The 25,778-nt window shown below is 37.7% G+C and overlaps 1 protein-coding gene across 1 annotated transcript; it reads left to right on the top strand.

Annotated features, from left to right (window-relative positions):
- Nucleotides 1–248: 248 nt before the first annotated feature.
- On the top strand, nt 249–23,032 carry LOC126191430 (tetratricopeptide repeat protein 19 homolog, mitochondrial). The gene is made up of 3 exons (XM_049932307.1): nt 249–645; nt 736–998; nt 22,463–23,032. The coding sequence occupies exons 1-3, from the start codon at nt 385–387 to the stop codon at nt 22,968–22,970; spliced, it is 1,032 nt and encodes a 343-aa protein (XP_049788264.1). The 5' UTR covers nt 249–384; the 3' UTR covers nt 22,971–23,032.
- The last annotated feature ends 2,746 nt before the right edge of the window (nt 23,033–25,778 follow it).

Raw genomic sequence — 25,778 nt, forward strand, 5'->3', positions numbered from 1 at the left:
GTAGGTAACAAAATTGAGCCGAAGTGTTAGACTGTTCGTAGACTGTGGTTTGCACTTTCCGCAAGCGCTTTTGCGCTAGTCTGTTTATACCTCCTTGGTTAGTACATCGCTGTACCCCTGAAAATGAAGCTATCTTCATGTTTGGGTGTTATTTTATTCTGCTGCCAGGAGGGAGGGGGGGTGGCTAGATGAGACGTTTTTATCTTCAAGCTTGTGTTCATTGAGATCGTAGGTTTGGGTGGGTACTACTACAACTACTGGGTACTATAGTGCTTTGGGTCTTGGGAGTGGGTTCGTTAGATCAAAGTTTGACACTGTGGTTAGTAGTACCGTGCGAAGTAGTAGTAGACGTCCAAGAGATGTAGGCATCTGCTAAGTTAAAAGATGTATCGTCTGACGCGAATAGCATTTCAGGTTGAGCGCAAATGGTTATCATCGTCAAAGCTATGTAAAAAGCGATTCAATGCATCTAGGCGTGACTACAGTACGAAATTAAATACATCGTTTGTGACTGAACACGAGTATCGAAACCGAAGTGAAAACTTCCCTTCGCTGTTGGTATGGGGTGGCTTGTTTTCATTTTTCCAAAGCAAGGAGGAACCCGAATTAATACAAACTATCAAACGAGCAATTTTATTAATGCAGGTGTGCATCATGCGCGATACTTCGCTCACGACCAGCTTTTGTACAGTGTTCCGCACTTAGAAATTTGTTATGACATTTCTTTCTTTACAGAAAGACGAAATGAAAAAGGCAGAGCAGATGCTTCATATTGCATTAAAACTTGCTCAAGAACAACAGAACGAAGATGGTATTGTATATGTACTGGATCTTATGGCAAATTTGGCGTATGATATGAATGAGCACGATAAAGCACATAAATTATTTGTTAGCGTTATGCAGCATCTTTTCAGAAAAGGTGTGCAGCAGGATGACAATAAAATCATTCATATAAGCCTGAAACTTGCTGACAATTACCATAAACAGGGAGAAAAAAGGTAAATGCTGAGATTAGCCTACCAAATACAGGCCAATAGTGGAGAGATGGAGATGTTAATTTTTAAAGATTTGTCGACGTTTTACGTATCTTATTCCAAGTTACATAATGTACTTGCCAGTGATTTCATCAAAAGGACATGCAATCGTTATGTTACCTGGTGGTATCAAATGTTAACTAATAAAAAAGAAAAGATTGGCATGATTTCTTACGTGCTAAAAACTATTAATCTCACCACATTAATGGATGATTACATCCCCCACCCCTGAATCTTGACATCTTAATCACATGTTTTACCTTCACAGTGTTTCCTATATGTTGCTTGGTAGCTCTTTCAGGCATCTTAGTCCATTTTTTAATACACATACCTAGTTGGTGTTTAGATTAGATTAATGAGTCATTCCATAGACCCATAAAAGAGGGAATCCTCCTGGATGTGGAACATGTCGGATAAACACATTACAAAAATATAATTAGAAAAACTTGAGTTTCATTAATTTTAATGATCCTCAGTCAGAAAGCAGTAAAATTATGTACATGAATTAAATTTAAACTTCTAATATTTACAGATTTAATACTTACATCTGCTTTCATTAAATCCATCATTCAGACATTTGCTAGTTTCTTGGCAATTACAACCAAGTATCGTCAAAAATTAAAGTAAATTATTCATTTCAATGATCCTCAGTTAAGAACAGTCAGATTAAGTACAAGGTTTAAAATTGAACTTCCACTGTTTAAAGACTTAAGACTTAGATCTGCTTTCCATACAGCCGTCATTCACACAGTAGATAGTTACTTGGCTGTCATAACCAAGTATTGTCAAAAATTAAAGTATATTAAATTTTCATTAAAATGGTCTACTGCACTTGTTGAGAAACTCATGATGGAATAGAAGGAGTTGGCCACGAAAAATTCTTTTAAATTATGTTTAAATTGTGCCTTGTCTGAAACTAAACTCTTAATGGTTGCTTGTTTCGGTTACAGCATTTTATTTGTAATTTATGTAGGTGCACTCATGTTGGGTTCCTCCTATAATCCTGATAATTCTTTGTTTGGGTCCTCACTCCAGTGACCATTTAGTTTGGTTTCAGTTGACTTTCATGGTAAATGGGAAAGTTACTTGTGTCATTTTGCCTTCCTTCTGATTATTAGATGGGCACAGCCAGAAAATGAGGTTCTGTGCTCAGTTTACAAGCAGAGCACCAGACACTGGGAATCATGGGTCTTATTGCAATACAGATTCCCAGGAAATGACTTGATAGTACTGTAGTGATTTAATAGCAACATTGGAAAGTGTTAGATTGCAAAGCAGATCTTACTTATATGCCATATAAAATATTAACCACATAATAACAGTTTGTCTTCAAAGTCATAGATACTATTTATATTGTAAGTTATTGTGTCTCAAGAACACAGTAAAAATTAAAGGGGAAGCAAAATAAATATTTCTAGATCTATTCATCTGATTTTAAGGGTGTTTAATTCCTGAAATACAACCTGATTATTAGGAAAGAACTTTAATCATATCTGAAGGAAAATTCACTATGAACTATAAAGTCATGAGACAATTTCTGTCCTGTACTTACCTTCTGGAGGTGAAATGTTAAGTACTGCTGATGAGAGAGACATGAAAGTATATGGTACTATCGTACCTTTTGGACCTATTATTTCCTTCGTCATGGATGAGAGGAGGACTGGCTAAAGATGGTAAGAAGGAAGAGTGGGTAACTTGAGACTCCAGGATGAGAGTCTTCTCCCTGAGGAATGGATAATAGAGCTGGAAGCTAACATAATTTCATATACTTTCTCAGAGATTTTTCCTCCTGAAGATAAGTAAACCTACTGGTCAGCATTTCATTATTTTATTAATATTAGGAAAGAAGTAACTTGTTAAAACAGTGGAGGCTTGGCTTACATAAGTACAACGTATTATAGATATGATTGATTACAGCTTCACTTCAAGCTGAAGCACTCAGTGATGGACAGGTCTGTAGTAAGTACAGACAAATGTTTCTTCTGTCATTTCGAATCTGGCATTTCTCCAAAGTTGATAGTTTGGATTTATAAATGTGTACACACTCTTCCATCTGCAGGTGGAACTTTTGTGAAAGGGTGAAAATAGTGATGGAGGCCATTGGTAGAGTTTATGGAGAGGGATTGCTTAATTATAATAGTAGTAATATTAAATACCATAGCAGTAATTTACACAGTATCGTATAGTCTGCTGAATTCATAAAATATTTTCTTGATATAATAGAGATAATTTTCATGAATTTGTCAAACTGCATAAAAGTTTTGAATGTATGGATACAGTGTGCCCTATTTACAGATGCAAATACAATACAGTTTTCAGGTTTCACTTCAGTTCAAATTTATTAATACACGTGGACTGTGTTACAGTTTATTACTTTTTAATAGCCTTAAATTTGTTGCAAATTTGGAAACATCATATTTTATACAATGAAACTTAAAATGTGATCAGGAGAAGTATGGAAAAAATGCAATTGTAATTTAGTAGGCTACTGACTTACTGTTAATGGCATAAATTTCTTGTTTGGATAAAAGGCATAGCACCCTTCTTATGTATGAAATACATTTGGGGTCAAAATGAAAACTAAATAGAATTAAAATCGTGATATATGCAGATTGGTAGTGGTACAGAGCTGGAAGGAAATTTAACAGACAAGGTAACATATATTGAAGGCATCTTGAAAAAGAATAGTAAGACTTGTTTTAACAATGAACAAAAAATATTCCATTGAAATCATAAAAGTCTTGTGATAAAACACAGCAACACCCACTACAAAATGCTCAATGCTATGGTGTACAGGAAGGTGTCACCACTGAGTAATGGTAGAAAGATACAAGATGACTCTGACAAAATTTCTACTTGGTATGATGAGTGGCAGCTTGCTCTAAATGTAGAAAAATGTAAGTTAACGCAGATGAGTGGGAAGAACAAACCCGTAATGTTTGAATACAGCATCAGTAATGTGCTGCCTTACAGTCATGACAGTTAAATAATAAAATAGTAACTCTCCACAATGTGGTAGTCCTAAAACATATTAGAATTTCCAGTAATAGTAGGTGACAAGTAACAATAGACACAAATGTAAAACTAATTAAAAGTAAATGCTGTGCAGAGGACCTGCCGGGCCCATCGGTGCTGATTGATCGCCTCTGCCAGTGGTGTCATTTTATGCAGTGTGGAGGGGTGTGAGGTCAGTACACTGCTCTTCCAGCTACCATCAGTTTTCATGACCTGGAGCCAATACTACTCGGTCAAGTAGCTCCTCTATTGGCCTCACAAGACTGAGTGATCGCTGTTCAAATCCTCCCACCAACAAAAAATCCCTGGCAGTACAAGGAATCAAACTTGGGTCCTACTTATGGCAGTCAGCTGTGCTGATCCCTCAGCTATGAAGGTGGGCAAACACAATTGTAGGAAGGGGAAAAAAAAGAGCCGTCGTGATGTAGAAAATTAGACATATAGATTGTGATAATTTATTTAAGAATATAACAACACATTACATTACATCTACATACATACAACGCAAGACACTGTACGGTACATGGCAGAGGGCACATTGGGCAACTACTTGCTACTTCCTTTCATGTTCCAGTCGCAAAAGGAGTGAGGGAAAAATAATTGTCTATATGCATTTGTACGAGCACTAATTTCTCTTTTCTTATCTTTGTGGTCATTACGTGAAATTTATTTTGGCGGCAGTGGAATTGCTCTGCAGTTAGCCTCAAGTGCTGGTTCTCTAAATTTTCTCAGTTGTGCCTAATGAAAAGAATGTTGTCTTCCCTCTAGGGATTCCCATTTGACTTCGTAAAGCATCTCTGTAATACTTGCACATTGATCAAACCTATCGGTAACAAATCTAGGAGCAAGCCTTTGAATTGCTTCGATGTCTTCCTTTAATCTGATCTGGTGGAGATCCGAAACACTGAAGCAGTATTCAAGAATAGCGTCCTATGTGTGATCTCCTTTACAGATGAACCACACTTCCCAAATTCTCCCAATAAACTGAAGTCCATCATTCGCCTAACCTACAACCGTTCTTCTGTTTTCGTTTCTTTTCATATCGCAGTGGATAAGACTGGTACATTATTGTTCATACTGGCACATTATTATCAAAATACTCTTTTGGACTGTAGAAGCAGTGATCAACTGATCAGCTTTGAACCCTGCTATGTTGTTTATTGACTGCATTTTACTTGGTAGTTTCCTAAATATATTTTTTCCAAGGAGTAGAACTCCATTTTCGCAGAGCTTAGTTTTTGTATGGTGCATATGGAGATCCATTTTCTTGCTTATGTTGTGTGTGTGTGTGTACCTGTTCATTTTTGAGGAAGAGTGCGGGATTTTCAGTTGTGTATTGCTGTATGAATACAATAGTTTCATATATATATGAAGGCATGGAAGTGGAGAATTTGCAGTTTTCTGAAGAGTGGCTTACAAGATTTTTTGTATTTGGCATCTTGTACGATTCTTATGATTCTTTTTTAGATTCTATATAGCTCGATTGTGTTTGGAGAAACTCCCCAGAAAATGACTCCATACTTCAGGAATGATTGGACACTTGGCATAGTACACACTTTTCAGGCAGTCTTTGCTACAGCAGCTTTCAAGGATTCTTATCACTCAGCATGAGGTGTTCAATTTTTTGCTGGGATTGTTAATGTGATTTCCCCACCTGACATTATCCTGGATCCAAGCCTGAGAAACTTTGTCAGGGCAACTCTATTTACAGCTTTGTTTGGCAACTGGCAATTTATAGTTTGTGGAACCTTTTCCTTGATGTTATGGAAATTGATTGCTACAGTTTTTCCTTATTGTATGTGAAACATTCTGCTATCCTATCCAGTGTCTTTGTTATGTTTTCTTGTGGTTTTCTGATTTTGCTGTAATGAGAAAGCGCGCGTCGTCAGCAAACCGGTAAGCATTTTGTTGGTCATTTTCATGTAGGAGGAACTTGGGGATCATGATATTTGATGTCTTGGTAATCTGAGTAAGGGATTGTGATTTTGTTGCAGTCAGTGTGTTGTATTTCCACTATTTGTTTCCATACGCATAGGTATGACTTGACCCCGTCATGAGGTGTGCCTCTGATGCCTAGTTGGTTTCATTTCTGTAGAGGGCCTCATGATCTTTAATATCAAATGCTTCTGACAGGTCAAGGCATACACCAGTGATATATTCACAACTTTCCACTTTCTGGTAAACTTCACTCAGGAATTCATAGATAGTACTGTTGGTTGAGTGGTTCTTCCTATACCTGTGTTGTGCTGTGGATAAGATTTGATATTTAAAACTAACACTAACAAGAATATGACAAACTATGCTGAATCAAACAAAAAATCAGAAGTGCCTTCTACAATATGTGAAAAACTATAAAGAAAATTGGAAACAATTGAAAACTATAAGTTCATGATGAAAATAAAACAAACTTACATACTATGAAGATAACATTTCATCTATGTTGTCATAAAATTTCTGTAAAGGCTGGAAACACACACAGTTAACAGGAAATATTAGCATTTTTGTGGAGAAAATGGAATGCTCCCTAAATGAAGTAGGTGCAATAAAATAAGAGGTTATAGTTTGTGGAGTCCTTCTCAGTAAATGTAAACAAAAAGCTACTGTAGCCAGCCTCATCTGACTGTCACAGCAAGCATTGCAATGAACATAAAAAAAGCAACCAGCCTTGAACCAAATTCTGATTTACAGAGAGAAACTTAAGTGGTCCATAAAAGTTTACAATCAGGGTTCAGTGGTCATTAAATCTTAGCACTTACTGTTAAAGGAGTGCAAGTAAAAAATAAAATATGAAAGATCAAATTCAGGAATTTCAACTAGGTTAATGTAAATCTCTTAAATTATTATTACATAGTGTAGAATAGCCTGCTGCCCATGGAACTGAAAATCTGGCTACAAAACTCAATATAAATATATATGTAGGAAAACTAGTGCAGCATTTTGATATTACAATCCCCCTCAGAAAAGGTATTTAACTGCCCAAATAGTAAAACTCATCTACAACTTGTAGTGACTCATTTCCTAATATAATTCCTTCAGCATCACTTTATTTAATTTGACTTCATTCCATTACCCTTATTTTACTGTTCATGATGTTCATCTAAATAACCTTCTACATCTACATCATGCTCATTAAGCCACCCAGTGTTGTGTGGCCACCAACTGATCCCCCGTAATCTTTTCCACTTGTGAATGGCACTTGTGGGGTGTCTCTGTATTGGCTCTAATTTCTCTAATTTTTGTATCATGTCATTATGTGAGATGAATGTATGTGAGAGGAAGTAATATGTTGTTTGACCCATCTCAGGAAGTGCTTTCTCAAAATTTCAATAGTAATCCTGTCCATGATGTACAATACCTCTCTTATAAATTGTGCCAACAGAATTTTTTGAGCATATTGGTAATGCTCTCGCACTAACTAAATGATCCTGTGACAAAATGCACTGCTCTTTGTTGGATCTTCTCTATCTCTTCTATCAGCCCTGTTTGGAAAGGATTCCATATTGATGAACAATACTCAAGAATCAGTTGACCAAATGCCTTATAAGCCACTTACTTTGTGGATGAGTTACATTTCATTGAGATCATTCCTACGAATCTCATTCTGGCATCTGCTTTTCCTACAATGTGTTTTATGTGGTCATTCCACTTAAGGTCGATCTGGATTGTTACTCCTAGATATTTTATGGTAAACACTTTTTCCAACAGTTTCTCATCAATAGTGTAGCTGTACGGCAGTGGCTTTTGTATTCTATGTATATGCAATATGTTACATTTATTAACATTCATGGTCAACTGCCAGAGCCTGCACCATGCATCAGTCCTCTGCAGGTCTTTCTGGAAATTGATACTATCATGTGCCATAGCTGCTTTGTTACAGACAACTGCATCATCTGCGAACAATGTAAATGAGCATCTGATACTTTCTACAACTATACACTGTTAACGAAAAGGGTCCTATCACACTTCCTTGGGGTACTCTGGAACATGGGATGCACATGTCGATTTTCTTCCATTATTGGTGATGTGTTGAGTTCTATCCCCAAGGAAGTTTTGAATCGAGTCTTACATCTGGTCTGATACTCAATAAGCTCATTTTTTTTCACTAGAAGGCAGTGTGAGATGGTGTCAAATGCCTTTCTGAAGTCAAGGAACAGGGCATCATCCTGAGTGCTGTTGTTTACAACACTATGGATCTCAGAGAGGAACAGAGCAAGCTGATTTTCGCAAGATCTCGGTTTGCAGAATCCATGTTGATTTTTATACAGCAGATTTTCTTTCTCCAGAAAATCCTAATTTTTTAGTGTAAAACACCTTCCATAACACTACAAAAGATTGATGTCAACAATATGTGTCTATAATTGTGTGCATCTGTCCTGCGGTCTCTCTTGAAAATGGGAATGACCTGCACTTCTTTCCAATTGCTAGGTGCCCTTTGTTGCTCTGGCTATGTACAATAAATTGCTGCTAGAAGGGGAGCAATCTCTTTTGTGTAATCTTTTTAGAAACTTATATGTACCTCATCTGGTCCTGATGCCTTTCCATTACTAAGCAGTTGCCGCTTTCCTTTTCCATCGTCGGTTATCTCAGTATCTGCCATATCGACTTCGGTGCAATGACTGAAACGAGGGACTGTTTTATGATCTTCCATGGTGAAACAGTTTCAAGACTGAATTAATTATTTTGACCTTGACTCTGTTATCTTCTGTTTAGGTGCCAGTATGATCTCTTGAGTGAATGAATAGATGATTTTGAAGTGCTTACTGATTTTACACAAGACCAAAATCTCTCGGGGTTTTCACTCTGCTCAATTGTCAAAATTTTATTTTCAAAATCATTGAAAGCATCTCTCACTGCTCTCCTTACACTTATTTTTGCCTCGTTCTGCATGTGTTTGTCAGCTTCAGCCAAGACAGTATCCATTCTGTTCAACTGCTCTTCCATATATTTTGCCCCTCATAACAGAATTATATTGTTAATGACAAATCTCAAAGTTTTTATTTCTTCTCCGTGAACTTTAATTCCCTCTCAAGATTGCTCCTCGGTTTCCTTTACTAATGCTCAATGTACAGATGGGGATGGACTACAATCCTGTCTCACTCCTTTCACAACCACCGCATCCTTTTCAAGCCCTTTGACCCATATAACTGCAGTCTGTTTTCTGCACAAGTTGAAAACAACCTTCCTCTCCTTCTATTTTACCCCTGCTACCGCCAAAATTTCAGTTAGTGCATTCCAGTCAACATTTTCAAAAGCTTTCTCTCAATCAAGAAATGCCATAATCATAGGTTTGCCTTGCTGTAACCTACCTTCTACGATAAGTCATAAGTTAAGTGGTGTCTCATGTATTCTTACATTTCACTGGAACCCAAACTGATCAGCTTCTACCAGTTTTTTTCCGTTCTTCTGTTAATAACTTGTGTCAGTATTTTGCAAGCATGACTTATTAAACTTATAATTTGGTAATATTCACACCTGCCAGCACATGCCCTCATTCGACTTGGAATTATCACATTTTTCTTGAAGTGAGAGGGAGTTCGTGTCTCTTATATATCTTGCAAACTGAACACATGAGTTTTGTCAAGACTGGCACCCCCAAAGACCTCAATAATTCTGAGGGAATATCATCTACTCCTAGGTACTTGTTTTGATGTAGGCTTTTCAATGCTCTATCAGATTCTTCTTGCAGTATCATACTCCCAACTCCTTTTCATCTACTTCTTCCATCCTTTGTATAGTATTGCATTTGAATTCATTTCCCTTGTACAGCACTTGTATGTATCCCTTCCACTTTTCAGCTTTCCTTTCCTTGCTTAGTACTGGCTTGAGATTGAGCTCTTGTATTCATACAGTTGCTTCTCTTTTCTCCAAATGTCTCTCTAATTTTCTTACAGGCAGCATCTATCTTTCCTCTAGTTATGCATGCTTCTTCATCCTTGCATTTCATCTGTCTAATTGAATAGACGTCTCTATTTCTGTCTGCTGCATGTTTATAATTTTTCCCTTTTTTTCACTTAGATTCAGTATCTCATGCGCTATCCAAGGATTTCTACTGGATTTTGCTTTCCTGCCTATTCAATCCTCTGCTGACTTCACTGTTTCATCTTGTAAGGCTATCCATTCATTTTCTGTTGTGTTCCTTACCTATGTTTTGGTCAATCATTGCCTAATTCTCTCTTTTAAGTTCTCAACGACCTTTAGTTATTTCAGCTTATGTAGGCCCCAGCTCCTGAATTTTGTACCTTTTTGCAATTTCTTCACTTTAATCTGCACTTTACAACCAACACATTATGATCAGAGTCCACATCTGCCCCAGAAAATATTTTGCACTTAAAATCGGATTTCAAAGTCTCTGTTTTACCGTTATGTAATTAGGTCTCTCCAGATATACAGCCTTCTTTCATGATTCTAAACCAAGTATTAACAATGATTAAATTATGCTCTGTGTAGATTTCTACCATGCGGCTTCCTATTTTATATTCTGGGGATCTGCAGCTGTTGAAAGGCATGATGTTGAGAAGAATTCAGCTGACAACTGGTAAAATTCTTGTTTTACGGATACACAAGCACTCCTAGTTGAGATAATATTATTCAGTGAATATTGTGACTTTATATTGTCGAATGAAGTGTTCCTTGTTTCAAAATTTGGGTGCATTCATGTGACAGCAGTGCAACCTGGGGTTGGAAAAGGGTGAAGCAGTCCACAAAGGCGACTAAAGTGATCTCGTGAATCTGTCATAAAGGAATCCCTTGAGTGCGAGGTCTCAAAAGGCCAATGATGTTTATGGCATTTGACACCCAACATATTGTCTACCATAAAACCACAATATTGTCTGCTAATGGCAACAGAGGGGAGGACTGGAGTTGTCCAATGGTGAGCACAGCACTAGGCTTCATGGTGAACTGCTTAGTCAACGAGTAACTCACAACAGTGCTACAGTGTTAGTGGTATTGACACAAAGCATAGCAATGGTAATAATAAACAAAGCAAACATTGCTTTATATCTACAAGAATAGTTGCCAAAGTTGACATGTTGTCAGAAAGGAACTGAAGGAATTTCGCAGAGTGAGAAAGAAGTGGCAGATGAAGTATTAGCATTTCTGCAAGGTGAGTCAGTCAGATGTGTGTGCCGTATACACTCATCTGTGTGGACAATGTACATGAGGAGTGCAGTCATAACAAAATGTGCTTAACAAGTGAAACTGATAGTGAAACAGGTATCGAGCCCAGTAGTTCATCATCCTTGTTGAACAGGTAGTCACAAATCCCGTCTCCAGTGAAACATAGTCAAGAACAACAACTGTTCAAGGAGCAGGAACTAAACATAATTATGTACATGGGAGATCTACCACAGCCTAGTAAAAGGCAATATGAACATGTACTGCTTAAGAAAAACTATGGATATTCAATGGCGCACAGGGCACACTTGGTACAAAAACTGGCGTTTGCATGTTTCAAGGCCGCTCGATACAATTACATGGTGTGCATGACAGTGACCTGCTACGTTATGCACATCAAATGGCATGCAACATAGATTACAGTGATGTCAAGGGAAGCAGTGGATGTTTGCATAACTTCAAACCACAGCAAACTGTGGAATCGACCCAAAAATTTGTAAATGAGATAAACATACTTATTCCATCATTCAGTAATGAATTTGTTTTCAACTCTGACCAGTCAAAATTTGAAAAGGGAACGCCTGTGAACGGACCCCTGGAAATTAGAGGTACCAAGAGATTGTATTAATGTCACTAACATCAATGTCTTAATGCATTCATATACAATTATGCCGATTTGCTGCAAAGTTATTTATTGTGCTGGAAGAAGTTGGAGGTGCTCTGCCTCATATGATTCTTTCTCATGTGCGTGATATTCCAAGGGCAGTAGGGAATATTGATGTCACAGCAAGCAAGAGTGGGAACATGGGAGTAAGAGAACTACTACTATGATACAAGCATGGCTTTTGACCAGTAGCTGGCAAAACTTGCTTTTGCTTGATTCCTTGTCTGCATATAGAAATCATACTCCTTTAGAGCAAACTGTCCCTCCTGAAAAGTGTGTGTTATTGCATTTCATACTACCTGGAACCATTCAACAAATTCAGCCTTTGGATGTTTGTTTTTTCCATGCTTATAATACATATTGTAGCACTATCTGCAGCTGTGGCTTAAAGGATAGCCAGTTTCACGATAAGCTCCACAACAGACTGTTTTCACAGTTGGTTGCATGGAGTCACATTCCATCAGTTCTCATCACTCCATTATACCAATATGATTCTATATGCATTCTTTAATAGTGGATACCTAACTGAATGTTTTGCAGAGTTCATAACTCCCAAGGAGTTCGCCGTCAATCTTGACAGTGCGAACCTTTGTAATCACTGTGAAAGGCCATTTTTCATTCAGTGTTCATGACGCCAGTTAATGGTTCATTTTTTGAACATTTCTTGTATGTTAACAGTGTCCATTTTGTGGATTATAATACATACATCCCATAAAAGTTTGATTGCTGAATGTCCCCCAACACTCATTTTCTGTCGTCCTCCTGATGCACGTGTTGAGTCATTAGCACCTAATTTTTTTCCTGTCATTACTGTTAACACTTACAAATGAGCCTCACTGAAGGCTGAACTTGTGACTTCGCCCTCAGTGGATTCCCTGTTAGACACATGTGCGGGCTGCTTCTACCCTCCCCAACACTGGGTCGCCCTGCCATCACACTGATGCAGCCAGATTTTAAAATAGTGGATCCTTCATTCACCAATATAGTGACAATATTCACTGAATAATATATCTTGACTAGGATCAATGGTCACACCTATGACCTTTTAACATTTTTGCATCTGATGGTGCAGCTTTAGGCCACAAACTGGTTGTGTATCAATAAAACAAGTTTTACCAGCTGTCAGTGGAATTCTCTGTATCATCATGCAAGTAATACTTTGTGTCCCGTAACTATATCAGTAATTTCTTTTGTCTCATCATATGGTCTTTCCATTTCAGCATCTTTGGCAGTGTTAGCTGGCATATAAACTTGTACTGTTGTGGTTTGGGAGGATTTTAACATTAAGAGTGGAGAAGGCTACAAATGTAGTGGAAGAACAAAGTGGCGTTTGAAGAGGCAGGTCATGTTTGGATAACATCTTTACCCTAAGACAAATAATGGAGAAGAGAGTGGAAAGGGATCTAAGCTGTCATTTGGTCCTCATAGTTCGTGAGAAAACATATGATACATTGCCACTAAAGATATTGTTCAAGTTGCTGCCATCAAGGGAATTCCCAAAAATTTATGTAACAAGTATTACAAACATCTGCAAGTCAGCAGAATGTGTCATTAAAGATGGTAAAGAAATTTCTTGGAAGTCCTTCAGAATAACTAAATGACTAAAACGAAGTTGCACCCTGCCTCCCATACTCTTCAAAATTTACATGCAGAAGGCAAAACTATATAACTTTATACTGAAACATTATTTTTTCACGAATCAGAGCTATAAGAACAAATGCACACACAAAGTTTCATTGAAAGGTTCTATTAACTACACCAAAACCATCCACAGGAAGGAGTCATCCATGTAAATATTAGTGTCAGACCATACTTTTATTGAGAATTAATGATACTTAGTTTGTATTTATGCAGTCTCGCAGAACAGTGCCATGTTGTAAGGTTCTTGATGGCATTTACTGAACATGGTGAATGAATGTAGAAAAACTTTCAGTAAAGGACCTTCAGTTGTTAACATGTACAAGCAAACAGCATTGTTCTTTGTACATCTTCAGTCTTCATGAGAGAATTCAGCCAAATGGTAACCTTCCACTAGTCCTTTCTGCAAGAGAGAGATGTATGGTGGAAAGTACAAATACAAAGAAATGGCTCAGGGAACAGACTGGAATGGACGATGTAATTATGGTTGTGACATAAATGAAATTGTGGTTGGGGTTCCACAAACTATAAATTGCCAGTTGCCAAACAAAGCTGTAAATGATTAGATGGTGAATGGATTAAGGAAGTTCTTTCATGGATCTCAAATAATAGGAGGAGATTGAAATGATGTAGTGGAAGGTGAGTACATGACTTGGAAAAACATACAGGAGCAACTTGGATGAGTATTGCTGAAGACCATAGTGCATGGAAAATTCTGTATGAGGCATTCACCCAGCAGTGGGTGTAAAATGGCTGGTAATTCATTATGATAACTGTTGTGATTGGTCCTATATTTAGTGTGGAATTAGTAGTAGAAATAGTGACAGCATATATATTAAAAACCATATTAGCTGTAACAGAAAAAACTATAGCTTATATTTGTTAATGGAAAGTAGAATATCGGTGATCTCTAGCAGGCAGAGTGATGTTATTTTATTATGTTGCTGGTGGCAAGCTGCTGTAGGCCATAATTTTAGTTTGGTATCATTGTTTTTGCAAACAGTATACATTTAATATATGGTAAACACACCAAGCTAGGATATTACTTTCCCTGTCGAACATCACAAATAATTTTTGCAATTTTTCCTGCATTCTTTAGACTGGCATGAACTGTTGTACCCCATATTTATATTACAGAGTCAAAATTTGATAAGAACAATGTACAGTATGAATATGTGAAGACATAGATGTTCTTATAGTGTTTGCTAATCGTGTTTACGGCAAATATGCTTTTAGTCAGCTTACAGGCCAAAGGACCTATACGCATGTTTGATGTCAGAATCTCCTGCTGTGCTGTTTCTGAAACTTTTTATCCAGATTTCTTTTTAATTACAGTCTTTATGTCATTTGCAATTAGATGGCTTTAATTGAAATACTGGACTACTTCATTTCTGGAACTGTTGTAAAAAAGTTAAGTCAGCTATAATCGTTGTGTTTGCACATAGTGGCTGTGGTATCTGTATACAATTCTTTTGAAGTTGGGAGAACACAAAAAAGGGAGAAAGTGGTGTATCAATTTTAAACGACACAAATAGTCTCCTGTTGCTTATTTAAGATTTTTTTGACTTGTAACTAGTTTCTTTAATTGCTAGTTTTCATAGCTTATCAAGCAACATTGTAATGGTGACAGTACTCAAATGCTTTTTCTAGGTCAAAGAACACTCCAATAATGTACACTGTTCATAATGACAACTAACATCTCGATTATTGTCAATGCTACAACTACGAATGTTGACTTGTATTTCATAAAGTCATTCTGATTTTTTAATATTAAGTTGTATTTGCTTAGAAACTTCATTTGTTCTGTGTTAATAACTTCTTCAATTGTTTTAGCAAATAAAGGTAAAATGAAAATTAGTTGGTAGTTTTCAGTTTTAGATTTATCACTATTGGTGTACTTAGGTATTTCTGACATACATGGGAAATTGCCATTATGCTGAAGATATGCTGAAGATATGGCTCATGAAAAGTTTGTTCTTTTTAATGCCTTTAATGGTTAGCCCCTTATAGCCTTCAAGATTTTTAATAATCTGTTGTTATTTTATTGTTGTTTCTTGAAGCCAAGTATATGCAGTATTTAACAAAAATGTAATTTTACCTTTACTGGAGATTGTTGAAGCGGTCATAGATAGATTTTCTAATAAAAAGAAATATTCATTAGAAACATTTGCAATCCAATATTTTTATTTCATGATATGCAAATATGCTTTTAGGCAGCTTACAGGCCAAAGAATCTACACACATGTCCGATGCCGGAATCTCCTGCTGTGCTTTTTCTGAAACTCTTTATTCAGATTTTTTAAAATTACAGTCTTTGTGTCATTTGCAATTAGACAGTTTTCATTGAAATATTGGACTATTTCATTTATGGCACTGTTGTAAAAATATCAAGTCAGTTATAACCGTTGTGTTTACACATAGTGGCTGTTGTATCTGCATACAATTCTCTTAAAGTTGGGAGAGTCAAATTTGTCACATGTCTACATGCACTTGATTACTCTGCGGTTCACACATAAGTGTGCGGTAGAGGTTGCATGAAACCACTTTCAGACTATTCCTCTACTGTTCGACTCTCAAATAGTAGAATAGCAAAAACACCTTAAATCTTTCTGTGCAATCTCTGATTTCTCTTATTTTATTATGATGGTCATTTTGCCCTGGGATTCAGTAAATATTTTGGAATTCAGAGGTGAAAAATGTTGTTGTCATGATTTCTTGCCATCTACTTCTTTACTGATTTCATCTATCAAGAAGATAAATCAGTCTAGGCTGAGGTCAAAAGGTAACATTGATGTTTTCTATTACAATGTAATTGCTACATTGCACAGTGACTTCTAGTGTGCCACCACATTTTCTGCTGAAAGCAAACGAAAAATATCATGAAGATGGACTGAATTATGTTTAATAACTCATTTGAATGTTAGGATGCTTTGACTTTCTGGGTTTTTAATACAATTTTCGTATTACCAGGACTTGGATATGGCCCTTGTTTTGGTTTTGCAAACTTCTCATTGGTATCCTCAAATACATAAGAAGATATATATGATCACAGTACACATATGAGCCAAGGCACTGTGATCAATGCCAATTGTGAGAGTGAATGTCACCTGTGGCATTGCAGGCATGTAATACATTAAGGAAAATTCACTGAAAGAAAAACAAATTGGAACACCAAAAAATAGTTATTGTGGTGTAATGAAATTTTGGCAATAAATTTTTCTAGGTAACACATTTAAGTGATTAACAATGCAAGTTTATAAGCTAATGTAAGCATAAGATAACCATTGCAAATCCGAAATGTCGGTACATTAATAACTGGTGTAAATACCAGAATGTTGAATGCAAGCATGCAGATGTTCATGCATTGTGTTGTACAAGTGCAAGGTGTCAGTTTGTGGGATGGAGTTCCTTGCCTGTTGCACTTGGTCAGTCAATACAGGGCAGTTGATGCTGTTTGTGGGTGACGCTGGAGTCCTATATGTGCTCATTTGGAGACAGATCTGAAGATCAAGCAGGCGACCGTAACATGTTGACTTCCTGTAGAGCATGTTGGGTTACAACAGTGCTATGAGGATGAGTGTTACATTGTTGGAAAACACTCCCTGGAATGCTGTTTGTGAATGGCAGCACAATAGATCGAATCACCAGAATGACATATTAATTTACAGTCAGTGTGCACGGGATAACTGTGAGAGTGTTCCTGCTGTCATATGACATCACACCCCAGACCATAACTCCACGTGCAGATCCAGTGTGTCTAGCACACTGACAAGTTGACTGCAGACCCTCAGTTGGCCTCCTCCTAACCAACACACAGCCATAACTGGCACCGAGGCAGAACCAGATTTCATCAGAAAACACAACAGACCTCCACTCTGCCATCCAATGAGCTCCCACTTAACACCACTGAATTCACAAATGGTTTGAGGTCAATGGAATGACTGCTACAGGGCATCTGGCTCAGAAGTATACTTGAAGCAACCAATTTGTAACCATTCATTGTGTCACTGCTGTGTCAGTTGCTGCTCAGATTGCTGCTGCAGATGTAGTATGGTGCACCAGAGCCATATGTCGAACATAATGGTCTTTCTTCTCAGTAGTGGCACATGGCCATCCGGAGCCCAGTCTTCTTGCGACCATACATTCTCGGGACCACAGTTGCCAGCAGTTATGTACAGTAGTTACATCCCTGCCAAGTCTTTCTGCAGTATCACAGAAGGAACATACAGCTTCTCATAGACCTTCAACACAACCTCATTCAGACTCAGTGAGGAGCCTATAATGGCATCTTTGTTGCCTTAGAGGAGTGGTTCCCAACAGGTGGTCCGTGGACCCCCAGAGGTCCACGAGCTATGCCAGAGTGGTCCGCAAGATGCTATTAGAATAAAAAATATATTTCAAAGGCAAAGATTTTCAGCAATAATCAAAAAATTTAACAATAACAATGATGGCTAACTTGAAAAAGTTTTAAGCTCAATATTTTTTCAATAATGAATATGCCAATGTTTTTTTCTAAATACTAAAAGTAGAAAATGTATAAAAAGACTCTTAATTTGGCTTTTTTAGGTACTTGATACTGTGATATGACAAGGTACCAATCATACTCGATGAGGGGGTCCTCAAGAAAATTTTGTTGGGGACCCATGCCTTAGAGTGATTCTTGACTGACATCAACTCACCATGTCCAATCTCAAAGGTGACCATTATGGTGCATGTTTAATGCAAACCTGATATGAATCCTCATAGTGGTGCTCCTAATGCTACTCTGATGCATCTGGCACAAAATTTGGATAGACATCATATTTCAGATGTATAAACATGCCTACCAACTTTTGTTCATGTCGCGCAACTCCTTATTGGTGTTGAGGTTTCTTTTTCCACCAGCACAGCAGAGATGAATGGGGAATCACTGTAGTGATGATCTGAACTACAAATGGGGAATTTATTGACATAAGAAATTTTGACAAAATATATATTATTATGGACCAGCATTGCAAATGAGCATTTTGGAGATGGTGAAGAAAGTTGGCTGTTTGTTGCTACTGTTTTGAGAATCTATGTTATGTGGTTGAAGGATGGTGAGACCATGAGTAGATGACAGGGTATTGGATGCTCTCACCTTATCACAGAACATGGAGGTTGGAGACTTGTCCACTCCGTAAAGCAGGATAAGCAACAATGTATGGAAGATCTGACAGAGTACAGTGCTGGTTCGGGCACTAGTGTATCAGAGCACACATTTCAGTGCCAATGTTGAACATGAGGCTCCACAGCAGATGACCCCGACATGTCCCCATGATGATCCAACATCACCATCATCATCATCATCAATTTAGCAGTCATGGGTTATCAAGATTGGACTGTGGATCAGTGAAAATCTCTCTCTGGTCAGAGGAATCACATTTCTCACTACCCCATGTCAGTGATCATGTCTGGACAAGTCATTCACATGAAATGTTGCTGAAAGTGTGAACTGTACCTGGATGCAAACTGGTGGGTAATATCCTGCTGTGTGGAACATTCGTCTTTGCTCCTGTAGGATCTGTGGAAGTAATTGAAGACACCATGACATCTGTGGACTACATGTGTCTTTTCATGCTTGACGTCTTTCCCGGTGGTGACATCAACCTCCAACAGATAACTGTCTGTGTCACAAGGCCATAATCATGCCATAGTTGTTTAAGGAGCAAGATAGTGAACTCGCACTAATGTCTTGGCTACCAAATTCGTGTGATTTTTAACCCAATGGAAAACATCTGGCACACTATCTAGTAACAATTCTGCACCCACATAGGACTGGCCCATAATTTACAGGAGCACTGTTATCTAAGTGTAGATATCTGGTGCTACCTATCTCTGGAAACCTACCAAGGACTTATCAAATCAATGCCATGCAAAATCGATGCTGTTTTGCTTTCCAAATGTGGACTAGCATTCTGTCAGGCAGGTGGTCATAATGTTTTGGCTCATTGTTACATGTAGGTTATATGTTGATCACTCCCTGAGGTGTAGTTTTTCCTTCACTTGTTTATATTTGTTCAAGTGCACTTCATATACAGAATGTATTGTTGCCAAATCTTCTTTTATTATGTAATTTCCTTTTCCTGTGACATAAGTGAATACATTACATTAACTTAGAATGTTTTTGTCGAGGAGCTTGAAACATGTTCATTATTGTCACTGATCTCTGCTTTTTATGTATGTATGATTTGCATTCACACATTTACCATGATACAAGCCTTGCATTCGTTCTATAGAACCTCACTTAATACTTCCTGAAGCACTTATTACTAAAGTAATTACACTGAAGTGCCAAAGAAACTGGTATAGTGATGCTTATTCAAATACAGAGATATGTAAACAGGCAGAAAATGGCGCTGTGGTCAGCAAGACCTATATAAGGCAACAAGTGTCTGGCACAGTTGTTAGATCGGTTACTGTTGCTACAATGGCAGGTTATCAAAATTTAAGTGAATTTGAACGTGGTATTATAGTCAGCGCATGAGCAATGGTACACAGCATCTCCGAGGTAGCGATGAAGTGGGGATTTTCCCATACAACCGTTTCATGAGTGTACCGTAAACGTCAGGAATCCAGTAAAATGTCAACTCTTAGACATCGCTGCAGCTGGAAAAAGATCCTGCAAGAACGGGACCAACAATGACTAAAGAAAATTGTTCAGCGTGACAGAAGTGCAACCCTTCCACAGATTGCAGCAGATTTCAATTATGGGCCAGCAACAATGGTCAGCATATGAATCATTCAACAAAACATCATCAATACAGGCTTTCGTAGCTGAAGGCCCACTCGTGTACCCTTGATGATGGTATGAAACAAAGCTTTACACCTGGCCTGGACCTGTCAACACTGACATTTGACTGTTGATGACTGGAAACATGTTGCCTGGTTGGACAAGTCTCATTTTAAATTGTATCAAGTGGATGGACGTGTATGGATGTGGAGACAACCTCATAAATCCATGGACTCTGCATATCAGCAGGGGACTGTTCAAACTGGTGGAGACTGTAATGGTGTAGGGCGTGTGCAGTTGGAGTGATATGGGACCCCTGATACATCTAGGTACGACTCTGATGGGTGACACATACGTAAGCATCCTGTCTGATCACCTGCATCCATTCATGTCCATTGTGCACTCCGACGGACTTGGGCAATTCCAGCAGGACAATGCGACAACTCTCACATCCAGAATTGCTACATAGTGACTCCAGGAACACTCTTAAGTGTTTAAACACTTCTGCTGGCCGCCGAGCTCCCCAGACCAGACATGAACATTATTGAACATATCCAGGATTCCTTGCAACATGCTGTTCAGAAGAGATATCCACACCCTTGTACTACTATGGATTTATGGACAGCCATGCAGGATTTATAGTGTCAGTTCCCTCCAGCACTACTTCAGATATTAGTTAAGTCCATGCCATGTCATGTTGCAGCACTTCTGTGTGCTTGCGGGGGCTTTATACGATATTAGGCAGGTGTACCAGTTTCTTTGGCTCTTCATTGTATTTCATAATAACAAAATTGAGATTTTTTTTAGAACGCTCTTAAATGCCACTCTACAACCAAAGCCCAGAAAGTCAAAGCTTCCTAACATGCAAATGAGTTACTAAACATATGTATGTCCTTACATCCAAATGAGTTACTAAACATATGTATGTCCTAACATCCAAATGAGTTACTAAACATATGTATGTCCTAACATCCAAATGAGTTACTAAACATACCAGTCAATCTTCATTCCTTTTTTGCTTTACTTCAACTGAAAATGGGGTAGTAGTCATTGGCCTGTTGAACTGAAATGCCTGCTGGAGGAAACAGATTTAGATGGCTGTCGGGTGGTATGAAACTCCAGTACCTGGAAATGGTTGCAGTTGCCTAGGTAGCACCACCTGTAATTCCTCACATGGATCCTCTGGCCTATGGTTTATGTCACAACAGAGATAAATATGTCCAGGTGATCTTCTTACTTTTGTTGTACACAGTTGCCATCTGGACTGTCCCCAGATTGTGTTTATTAGCTTATTGCAATGTCATGGTGTCTTGTGTGGTTCTTCAGAATTTGTTTGCTTGTTGTTCACTTGTCCATCTCATGTTGCCATTTTCAACATCTCGTCTAGGTTGCTTTTCGTGTGTTTCTTTTTGTTAGGCTTTGGATGTGTCACTCGTCATTGACTTCCAGCTCATGTTGTTTCTTCTGTCTGAGATTCTTCCACCTTGAAACTCCATATTGAAACACTGTTTAAGGGGAAAGGGAAACAAAGGCAGCCCAAACTATGTTTGGATGAACAATCCAGTCCACGTGAAATGCAGAATTTGAAGTAAGATATGAGTGTGAGCTTCAAATGGGATCAGATTTCTAACATAAAGTTAGTATGAATTTTCTTTTAGTATGAATTTACTTTTTGGAATGTATTATTACTAAGTAACTCTTCTTGGGTTCACGTAATGTACTGATTCCCCCCCCCCCCCCCCCTCCCCCTTATTCTAAAAGTGTTATGCTTAAAATGGGAATTTCTTGCTTCTGTTTTAATCAAGGGATGATTAAAATGAAAATGCATTGTTGTTTTACATTTTTCAGGCAAATACAGTAACATTAATTTTCAGAAGATTCAAATGACTTCATGTTAAATTTGTTTTTTAGTCAGTGTTGAAATTCAGGCTTGCCATAGTCTTATGTAGTGAAGGAAAAATATTGTTTGCATAAATGCCCAGTTATTTATCATATGTAAACTGTGCTATCATATCAAGGTTACTTGAAAGCTGAAGCAAATGTGTGCACTGCTTGATTGTTTTATTGGATGGTTTGCAAGCAAAAATGATTGTTAGTAAGCTTAATTAGATTGTGAGTGTAGGAGGGTAGAGATGGGCATATGTTGTGTACTATAAGATTTGTGTTTTATGTTGCTATTATTTATCTCACTCTTGTTATTTTGTGTTCCTCTTGTAATTACTAAGACTTAGCTTTACCTTTCAGGAAAGCTGAAGAAGGGTTTAAATTTTGTCTTGAAAATCTTGAAAATAAACTCAATTCAGGAGTTCAAGATGAAGATACATTGCTGCTACTTGCAATGACTCTGGATTGGTATGCACAGTTTGTTTTTAAGTCAGGGCGATATAAAGATGCACAGAATCTTATGAAGAGAGCATATGACTTGTCTGTTAGCATCAATGGTGAGACCAGTGAGCAAGTTGTTGTTTTATTAAATGACCTTGGTACGGTTAGTTGCCTCCAAGGAGATTTAGATGCTGCTTTGAAATATCTGAAGCAGGCTACTGCTATAGGAGAAAAATTTCCTGATATGCTTGAATTGGGATCAATTTACATTAATTTGGGTTTTGTTTATTTGAAAAAACAAATGTTTGATGAAGCCAAACGTGCTTGTGTGTATGCCAGAGAACAAGGACGCAGATTGAAGAATAAAGAGGTTGAAGATGTAGCGGAGCAGTGTTTGCAGAAAATTAAGCTGCCTGAAAAAGTATGAGTTGGTGAATTTTATGTGTGATTTGGAATGTATATTATGTAGTAAAACACTTTTCTGTTTTACTCTGCTGTTTCTTTTCTTGTAAAGAAAGATAACCTATTTCATATTTAAAATAATGCAAAAGATAAAATATAATGTTCTTCAGTAGAATCTTGCGTGGCACTGAGCAGGTACAAAATACTATAATGGCTACTGCAACTGAACGTGGCTCTTTGAATTAGCGTATCTTATATTTGTTTTTGGACCTGTTGTGGACACTCCATATTAGTAATGTACTTGTTGTGTTAAAACAGGAATTAAGGTAATGTACTGGAAGATTAGCGTACTCTTTTATTGCCTTTTGAAATGCTGTGCTGTAATTGCAACTTGACCTATAAACTTGTTGTCGGTATAGTAGTCCATAGTATTTAGCAGATATTAGCTGGTTTGTGTCCTACTTTTGTTTTGTTTCCTTGAGCTAGTCGCCTGTTCTTTTATATTCGGCTTCTTGTATTCGTATCTGGACGAGTAATTGGGTTCAGGTATCTTTTTGGAATCCATGGCTGGTGAGAAATAACCATATGTAGGCCTACTCATCTTTAATAGCATTTTTCAGAGTTTCCCAGCAAAGTTTGTGTTATAAGACTGCAGATGGAGAAATAATAACCTGCATCCAAGCACAATTCAGTTTCAGTATTCAGTTTATTCACCATTGACCACTTACAGCGGAATAGGTCTGAACATTAAATATACAATTAACAATAACTTTACAGTAAAGTTTTTACAATTTAATTCCACTTCTTTTAGGAATATTCTTATATACTAATGTCAATGATTATTTCATAATATTCTGTTATCTTATAAAATGGGTGTTTGAGTAACCAGTCATAAATCTTACATTTGAAAATATTATTGGTCAGTGACTGAGCAGATGCTGGAAGTTTATTGAAGAGTTTTAAACTCATTATTTTGTGTGAGTTTGCAATCTTTGCGAGTCTGTGTCTTGGTATGTCGAAGTCCAGTTTGCCTCTGGTGTTGAGGGGATGTATGTTCTCTCTGGTCTCGAACTCATTTAAGTTGCTTTTGACATAAAGCAGTGCTGTGTAGATGTATAGATTCACAACAGTTAATATCATATGCTTGATAAAGAGGGGGCAGCAGTGTTCCTCGGGCTTAACTTTGCTCATTATTCTGATTACTTTTTTTTAAATTTTCAGAATTTCACACAACTATTGATCAGTTAGCGTCAAGGGATGTGAAACTGAGGGGGGGAAAGAGAGATTCACAATTTGTGCTGTGGTTTGACGCTGTTAGTGAGCCCATTTTTTGAGAAACTGTTTCCTTTGCTTCGACAAGACCACTCATGTTTCTGTACAGTATTCGTATGTTTCTGAGTGACTTAGAAGAATAATTCCAGCATTCAGAATGCTCCCACTAATATTGAACCCTTTCATCAGTCATTTAAGTGAGTGTTGTTGCAGTAGGGAAACATTCTTGAAAACTAATGTGTCATATCCCTAAAAGAGGAGTTCTTGGAATCACCTGTAACTACTGATTGCACTACTTCATGAAGCTGCATTAAAGGGAGGAAACTATTTTATTAACAGATGCCACGTTCCATGATAAAGAATGAGATGGCACATTGTACCTCATATTGAAATGAAATACTCAGAAACAAGTGTTTTTTGAATGGCTTTAATAGTCTGAATAATCTGATAATAATTTTCTTCTACAGTTGAGAAGACAGAATAAATATTAAACAAAATGTGATGTTTTAAGTAAAGTGTGCACTATCAGTAAATACTGAGCTTTCAAAAAGACAGAGGTAGCTGTTAATTCCATTATAATGGGAATATTAAAACAAGTGATGTTCTTCTTTGAAAACCAATCGCTGTATTGTGGAAAATCAGGTAATGTGTGCTGCAACTCACAGAGGTATCTAAAACCATCCATGTAAGATTATGGCATGAAAGTTCATTCATCACTGCAACTCTCCAGAGCTTTTACTGACTCTGGTCTCAGTGGCTTCTGTGTCATATAAATACACACATCAAAAAAAGTTTTGCATCACCTCGGTTCCCAGAACTCCTGAAGACAGACATTGACTGTGCATATTGTATCACAGACACAGTCCCTTCAGAGATGTCACTAAACCCGCCCAAAGATGTAAACAACCAAGCATGAGCAGCACCTATTAGATGGAGGGGGTCCGACAGCCGATCAGTTTCAGTCATTCCACCAGGAATGAGGTACACATCTCATGTTGTCTGTAGTGCAACCATGCCTAGACGGCCAATACCGCGGTTCGATCGCGTCCGTGTTGTTACTTTGTGCCAGGAAGGGCTCTCAACAAGGGAAGTGTCCAGGTATTTTGGAGTGAACCAAAGCGATGTTGTTCGGACATAGAGGAGATACAGAGAGACAGGAACTGTCGATGACATGCAGGACTACTACTGCAGTGCATGTCTGCTACCTAAAATTCACTCCTGGTTAGGAAATCATAAATGTCACAAAAGCAGTTTACTTCCCTGTTTCTGTGTCTGTCTCAGTCAGCTACTGCTGCCTGACTGGCAGTTGACCCTAAATAATGAAAAGTGTGAGGTCATCCACATGAGTGCTAAAAGGAACTCGTTAAACTTCGGTTACACGATAAATCAGTCTAATCTAAAAGCCGTAAATTCAACTAAATACCTAGGTATTACAATTACAAACAACTTAAATTGGAAGGTACACATAGAAAATATTGTGGGGAAGGCCAACCAAAGACTACATTTTATTGGCAGGACACTTAGAAAATGTAACAGACCTACTAAGGAGACTGCCTACACT

The sequence above is a fragment of the Schistocerca cancellata genome, chromosome 6 (assembly GCF_023864275.1).
Source record: "Schistocerca cancellata isolate TAMUIC-IGC-003103 chromosome 6, iqSchCanc2.1, whole genome shotgun sequence".
NCBI classification, from domain to species: domain Eukaryota; kingdom Metazoa; phylum Arthropoda; class Insecta; order Orthoptera; family Acrididae; genus Schistocerca; species Schistocerca cancellata.